This window comes from Wyeomyia smithii, chromosome 2 (genome assembly GCF_029784165.1).
Source record: "Wyeomyia smithii strain HCP4-BCI-WySm-NY-G18 chromosome 2, ASM2978416v1, whole genome shotgun sequence".
Lineage (NCBI taxonomy): Eukaryota > Metazoa > Arthropoda > Insecta > Diptera > Culicidae > Wyeomyia > Wyeomyia smithii.
The window spans coordinates 3,177,186-3,184,608 of record NC_073695.1 but is presented as its reverse complement, the minus strand read 5'-3'; the positions used below and the strand labels follow the sequence as shown (position 1 = coordinate 3,184,608).

The 7,423-nt window shown below is 44.4% G+C and overlaps 1 protein-coding gene across 1 annotated transcript in view; it reads left to right on the top strand.

The window, feature by feature from the left end:
- Positions 1 to 7,423, top strand: part of LOC129726064 (uncharacterized) — a 139,047-nt gene that overhangs the window by 112,977 nt on the left and 18,647 nt on the right. The window contains exons 4-12 of the mRNA XM_055682658.1: positions 163 to 260; positions 319 to 671; positions 744 to 1,061; positions 1,118 to 1,345; positions 1,425 to 1,964; positions 2,021 to 2,852; positions 2,914 to 3,101; positions 3,160 to 3,311; positions 3,368 to 3,597. Of these exons, the coding sequence (XP_055538633.1) occupies positions 163 to 260; positions 319 to 671; positions 744 to 1,061; positions 1,118 to 1,345; positions 1,425 to 1,964; positions 2,021 to 2,852; positions 2,914 to 3,101; positions 3,160 to 3,311; positions 3,368 to 3,597 (2,939 nt within the window). The remainder of the gene's footprint in view (positions 1 to 162; positions 261 to 318; positions 672 to 743; positions 1,062 to 1,117; positions 1,346 to 1,424; positions 1,965 to 2,020; positions 2,853 to 2,913; positions 3,102 to 3,159; positions 3,312 to 3,367; positions 3,598 to 7,423) is intronic.

Genomic DNA, 7,423 nt, shown 5'->3' with positions numbered 1-7,423 from the left:
TTTTATAGGCAAAACTCTTGAGAAGTTTGAAGATAAAATCCTATCATAAAACCAATCTTATTAAATTTGTATTAGATAATGATTTCAAGTGCTCTGCTACTGTTGTTTGCTTCTAGCTTTTCCATGACTCAGATAGTAATTGTATTCTATCTTCTTTTGCAGGGTGGATTCCGGCTTGAAGTATTGGATCAGAAGGAGAAACCGATTCTCAATCTGACACCCAGTGTGAAAGGGAAACAATTTGTTCGGGATGATGTAACGTAAGTTGACTTTGTGTTGAGGTTTTTATGACCTGTATTAATGTGATGATTTGCACAGAGCGCAACAATTCCAGGTGACCCTACCAAGAGACTTCACCTGTCCGGATTGCTCGATTCGGTTGACTCGTCAGGCGGACGAGTGGGGCGGAAACTATCGGTTTTGGTCTTGTGCCGATGTTGACATCGTGCAGCGTAAGGAATACCGGGAAAGCTGCTCCGGTCATGGAAAGTTTATCGCTCGGTGCAAATGCGAGCGAAAATACTACGGCAACCGGTGCGAGTACTGGGATGAGTGCGTTAACAACCAGGACTGCGGTCTGCAGGGAACTTGCGTCGACTTGGGTGGAACGTCGTTACCCCGGAAGCAGTGCTACTGTCGGTTGGGCTGGTTCGGACCAGGCTGTAGCAAAAGTACGTTGTTTGCATAGTAGTTACCCACTTGACAATCAATGTTCAAATATTGATATTTTTTTTTTTTTGCAGAATCCCCTATCAAGTCCACTGATATCGATTACTCGCTGTACAAGCTGAAGAACCTGTCGCCAGATTTGAACGTGTACTGGCGTGTGCTGAAGGAGCAGAGCGAAATTGAAGTGGTTTTAAGAGTGAATGGAACCTCTTGGGTGGGATTGGGATGGCGCCCAAGGCGCCTCACGGCCGAGTGCAAAAACTTCCCCCTAATCGGATCGGCAGCTGATGTTGGATCAGCGGTTCCCGAGCCTGGAGCAGAGCCCGAACCGGGTGCGGAACCAAAGGCTGAACCAGAACCAGGAGCAGAGCCAGAACCAGGAAGTGAACCAGGTGAGTTTGTGACTTTTTTCTAATTACTCGGTTTGATTGATTGTTTGCTTTTACAGAACCGGAAGTTACGGCTGAGCCGACTTCTCATCCTGAGCCGGAGCCCGAGGGCTCAGCAGAACCAGAACCGAAGACGGAACCCGAGCCGGAGCCCAAATCCGAACCAGAACCAGAGCCCGCTTCAGAACCAGAACCCGAAAGTACCTCGGAACCAGAATCGTCGGCAGAAGGCAGTGCCGAACCGAAGGCGGAACCAAAGTCGAGGAAGAGCAAACGTGCCACTGGTGGTAAGAGTTGTGAATAATTTGTTGAAGTGTTTTATTTATATTTGAAATTGTACAATTTGTTCGATTTCCCTTCGCAAAGATTCTCGCTCACCCGCTAGCGAACCCGAGCCGGAGTCTTCCCCCAAGGCAGAGCCCGAACCAAAGTCTGAACCGGCATCGGAACCCGAACCCACCACCGCAAAACCGAAACCTGCCAACCCGTGGACTCCTCGGCACGATTTCAATCCGATGGATTGCACGGACATTGTAATCGGAACGGCCCGCGGTGAGAATCATCGAGTGTGGGATTACTACACCCGGGACAGATCAACGCCCCGGTTGGATACCTTCTGGGGAGGCAAATCCGATCTGACAGCGACGGGTGGCTTCGAGGTTGATGGGGTGACGACGGTTGTATTTCGTCGGAAACTGCAAGCGGACGAACCAACGGATCATGCCTTTGTCGACGATTTGATGCACGTTATCTGGGCTAAGGGCCAGGAACCGGGAGCGTACGTGCATTCGCCACCGTCCGGATTGGAGAAAGATATGCCCAGCGTGCAGGATTTCTACATGCGGGATGAGCTCAAGTACCATGGCCACCGAATGCAGAGAGGCGTAACGCAAATCAATTTCCTAGGTAAATGAAAACAAAATAAAAACCGAACTTCAGCAACTAAACATAATTATTTTCAGAGGAAAAAATGCTTGAACCGTTGAAGGCCGACAATGGCACGAAAGGGGTAACAATGGCCGACGGTGTTGTCATACCAGCTGGACCCAGGGGTCACGAGCTGGATAACGAATGCCACGGTTTTTGGAAGTTCCCTCGTAATTGTGAGCCGGAGAAACTAAACTGCGAGTACTTCGCCAGCTGGCAGGTGGTCGGTAAGGGCGACGCCGTAACTTTCCACATTGAGACTAACAATACGGGTTCGTGGACGGGAATTGGCTTCAGCAATGATCAGAAAATGTCCCAAACCGATGCCGTTATTGGATGGGTCGACAAGACGGGCAGACCATTCCTGATGGACACTTGGATCAATGGATACTCGGCACCGAAGCTGGACGATCGGCAGGATCTTTACAATGCGTCCGGTAAAATCAACAATGGATTAACCATTCTTGACTTCAGTCGAAAACGGGACACTGGTGATGAGAATGACTTGGCCTTCACGGAGGATCAATGTTTGTACCTAATGTTCCCGCTGAACGGAGGAATCTTCAACCCGGTGAATAAAAAGATTCGCAAGCATGATTCAACGCCGGTGGTGACGGACACTCGCGTTTGCGTCAAGTCCTGCCCGGAACTGTTTGAGAATTTATTCAACGCCGCTTCTACGCCAGCTCCGGAGCGTTTGGCATATGGGGCAGCAATCAAGCTGACTAATTTGGCGTCTGCGTTCAAGATACCCGAATCCGGTACACCCGAGTACAATGATCTGGCCAAATCGATCACCGACACCTTCAACGGAATGCTGAAGGGCGTGGGGGGTTTTTACAAGACCGATGTGGTGAACTTTGAGATGTACGATAGTGGTGTAGTGTGGAAAATTGGCTTTTGTAACTACTTGTTTTTGGTATTTTAGGGATCCGAGTGGAGTCGTGGTTAACATGAATATTCTACTGAACAAGGACGGTATAGAGAGCAATCTAGTCGATGATCCAGCTAAGCTGGAACAAACCATTCAACATTTGATACAAAACAATCTGTCATCCGGAAAAGTTGGTGCTTTGTCAGTTGATCCCAGCTTCCTGGAATTCACTGCTTTGGAGTGTAAGTTTAGTTGAGCGTTTCCCTATTTCGAGAGTACTTATTGAATTTCCTTCTGTAGACAAACAACCAATCAACGAGGCGCCTTCGTTCTTTGAGAAAGCGGGAACCAGGCTCTACACCATCTTGGGATGCATCGCAGCTCTGGTGTTCATCGCTATCGTACAAGCCAGTTGTACCATCTACAAAACGCGAAAGACAAAACAAATGAGGGTAATTGAAGTGAAGTCTAATGCTTCAGCGCCATAAGAACAAATTTTCCTTCTCAGGATCAACTGATTCCAAACTCCGCCTGGAAGGACTATTCAACGAACACGAACTACGCGTTCGATAATTTCGAAAGTGACATGAAGATACACCACAGCAAGCACCGCTCGGATCGTGGCTACAGCAACGGAAACAGCCAGCAGACGACACTGCAGATGTCGCATTCGCCGAACAAGTCGCAGTACTACGAAATCGATCGGACCGATGGTATGCACCGGAACGGGGATCACAGGTAGGTTGGATTGAAACACATTTGAATTTCAGAGAGTATAGTCGCAGTTTGAATTAAACGTGTCACAAAAACTGATCGAAAATTTTTCTTTCAAAACTGAAAACCAATTGCAAATGTCTTTAGAGATTCTGACAGAGAGATGCAAAATTAACTTGAGCGTGTAACACATCAAAAACCCAAAACTTTTAGTCACCAGCTCAAATATGATAAAAGCGTTACTCTACCGTAATTTAGTTGAAGACTCCTCATGAAAGAAAACGAAAGAAAATATGGGAAAAGTTTTGTATATCCCATTATTTCATACAAATATCATTTCGATCCGAATAATTAAATAATTAGAGAGCTTCTTAGTTGAAAAAAATAGATAGTTCACTTTTACAAATGCGTAGTCGAAGGTTCGAATCCTGCAAGAATCGGGCCTTGCGATGTTCAGTAACTTATACATATTTATTCTCTGGTTTTCCATGAACCCTTCATTCTTGATGTATTCTACAGCACTCGAGTGAATTTATACTTTTCCATATTGTGCCTGTCGTGGTTTTTTAATGAGCTTGGTGAAAATTCAATTGATTTCCCTTAACAAAAATTAATCCTATCATTATTTTAATTTCATATTCCACTAATATAGAAAGTGCTCCGAAAAAAGAATTAGCCAAGAGCTTGAGCTTGATTGATCACCACCGGTTGCCACTTCGTTACTGATCAGGATCGATTGGAGTTGTAAATCGAATTTAGTGATTCCTGCTTGGGATTTAGCTTTTCGATGTGCATCTCCAATAACCCCTGCATGCTGATCAGTACCGACGCCTGCCGGTCCAGAACTTAGATCAAAGGAAGGAAGGAAAGGGGTGTTAGTTCGATACTTGTTGTTACTAGAGGCCGGATATACTCCTGCACACTCCACAAGCACCACGAGTATAGGAATTTTGTGTTAGTTGTTTGTCGCGTTTCTTCTCTACATACGATAAAACTCTTGGCGGTATTTATGGGCCCTCGTCCACTAAGATATTTTTCGCGAACCTATCTTCTATGTATCTAAGACGTTTTGTTTCATTGATTTTAGGAGTACGACGGGAATAACGAGCTTTGTACTAATAGAGGAACTGACCGACCCTTCCAATTTTGAACCCGACGTGCACGCACTTTCCCGAGGTTAGTGGTGCGACCTTCGATATATGAACTCACGAAAGCGCGCCAGGTGCCAACATGTTTGAAACCTCATCATATTTGCAGTGACGGGATACAAGCGAATCGTGGAGGTTAAGGAATTTCGGTTACCTTACGTACCGTACGACTCTACGCGTTTCTGCTCATGAACACCTTAATTTACCCATTCACGAATCAATGAGTAGCTTTATTTCGTAAGACGTTAAACTTTATTCGGAAACTGTAAGCCGACCGCAATTTTAGAGGATATAAGATCTACAACGCGTTTTTCTCCTAATGAATTCAAAAACTGGCAAATTTACATGCATCCAAAGCCCTTAAAACTCAAAAACAAAAAATTGCATCCAACAAGATTTAAACATTATTGAATAAAAAAAAAAATTCAAGTGTATCAACATTTGTCCAAAAGCTAGGAAAATCATAAAAATTAATGGGGTCAATATGGTTAAATGACCGTAACCGATCAGAACTCTTCATGACAGACGAAGCACTTAGATATTTGTCGCGTGTGAATGATAGATGATCAAACTCTATTGTAAAACTATCAATTCGATCTTGTGAAAGTTAGCGTGTTTAAAGATTTATAGTAGCATATGAATATAGTAAAACCTACGACACGCTGAACCGCATCCGAGGCAATCTCCGCTTTTCAACCACATCAAGAAGTTCAATTTACTACCCCATGAAAACCAAAAAAATCTGTATTATTTCCAGAAAATCTGCAATCTGCATGCAGATATCTGTATGAAAAATACGCAAGAAATCTGTATAAAAGCAGACAAATCTATATATGTGGCATCACTGGTCACAACTGAAATGATCTGCTAAAATTTAGAACCAAACTGCATCGCCCGAATGCAAACAAAGCCACCAATAGCTGTCAAACGCAAGTGCGCGACGTCACCGTGCGATGGTCTATTTGCTGGACACACATTCTCATGTCAGCCTACTGCAACTTGCAAGTTGATGCAACGTAAAAAAATCATGAACACATGAACGCGCTACCCAACACACACAGCAAGTGATCGAGAGAGAAAGAATCAGAAAATCGGCATCTTCGAAGGTGCCTCTACGGTCGTAAGCAAGGGAATGGCATCGCTGTCAGCTACCATACATTTGACGCGTTACCAACATCACTGGCACTGGCACCCGAAAAATGGGCAGTTCACCCTTTTTTTTTTTTTTTTTTTTATTCTCGCTTATTTTCCGTCGGTCTAGTTCCGCCACTGTTGTGGCCAATCACCGACGCCCAGGGAGGCGACTCCACACCCAGGACCCTAACTCACGACCCGTTTATTGACGGACCGGCGCCAACGGCTTTACTTCCTCATGCGATGGAAGGCGTGATCCCAGAGATTTTTCGCCTCAGAAAATCTCCCGGTGTCGGCTAGGATTGAATCTAGACCAGTTGGGTTGGTTGTGAGTGGATCACGCCACCTCACAACCATCGACACCTATGTCGGCGGTGGGATTCGAACCCAGGCGTCGAGCGTGGTTGGCGGAGACGTTACCAACAACACTAGGCCCCCGCTCAGTTCACCCTTATCTTATGTTGATTCGGGCAAACCGGCTAAATGTTGACTTCAATTATTAATAGCATATCAGACAGTTTTGAGCAATTTCTTAAGGTTTTCACATGGTATGTGATATTCTAAGTGATATTTAGTACATTGTGTCCCAAAGCAAAGTGAAGCAAACTGTGACAGGAGAAAACGAAGTTTTGGGACAAACGGTACAGAAATAGATGTTCGTAACGCTTGAAGGCTACCATACCATTCCCTTGGTCGTAAGCAGCACAAAAGGCAGAAAAAAAAACAAATTCTCTCTCGCTCACATGCCGTTCAAATCGAATGGAAGAAAAGCTGTGTGCGTTAACATAGGTAGTCACAATTTCACTCTGATCCCGTTTCAAACACGACGTGAAATATCACCAAAACCAATACTTAGCTTCTGTTTCCTGTCTCTCCAGTTGCATTTTGCGAGCCAGCAGCAGGAACCAGCGTTGCCAGGTATCCAGATTTAGCTGGATTATCCAGATTTTTGGACATGTATCCAGGTAAACAGCTTTGATGTCAAATTATCCAGATTTTTCATGGATGATCCAGATTTTACCCAGATTTTATTTTCTCTGTTCCGCAAAAAGATCATCACTTCAATTTTGGCGCGAAATTTCGCAATTTTACACCAAGACTTTTATCCGAAAAATTAACCTTTCACCCCACGAAATGACTGCCAGATTTTTTCCAGATTTTTATTTTGCCTTTTCCAGATTTTTTAAAAAATGACCTGGCAACGCTGGCAGGAACCACAAATGCAAGAAAGCTTTGCACTTCGCTGCGCGCAAAGCTCAGCGGAAGATAAAGAAAAACACACAAACCCAATCGATGTCAGTGGAGAGTACGTGTTGAACCTCATTCCTTCTTTACGGTTTCCACTCTCTTTTCACTAACACTACCGTTCACTTGGTAAAAATCAAAACGTACACGAATGGCGAACTATATCTTCTGTGCCAATTTACACTGCATAATCACTTCCATTTTTGATCTTCTAATTTTCACTCCACTCTAACTAATTTGTACCTTACACACGCGACACCCGATATACTTGAAAATTTACAACCTTTCATGACCTCTAGTGCGAAAATACACGTGAATTTTAT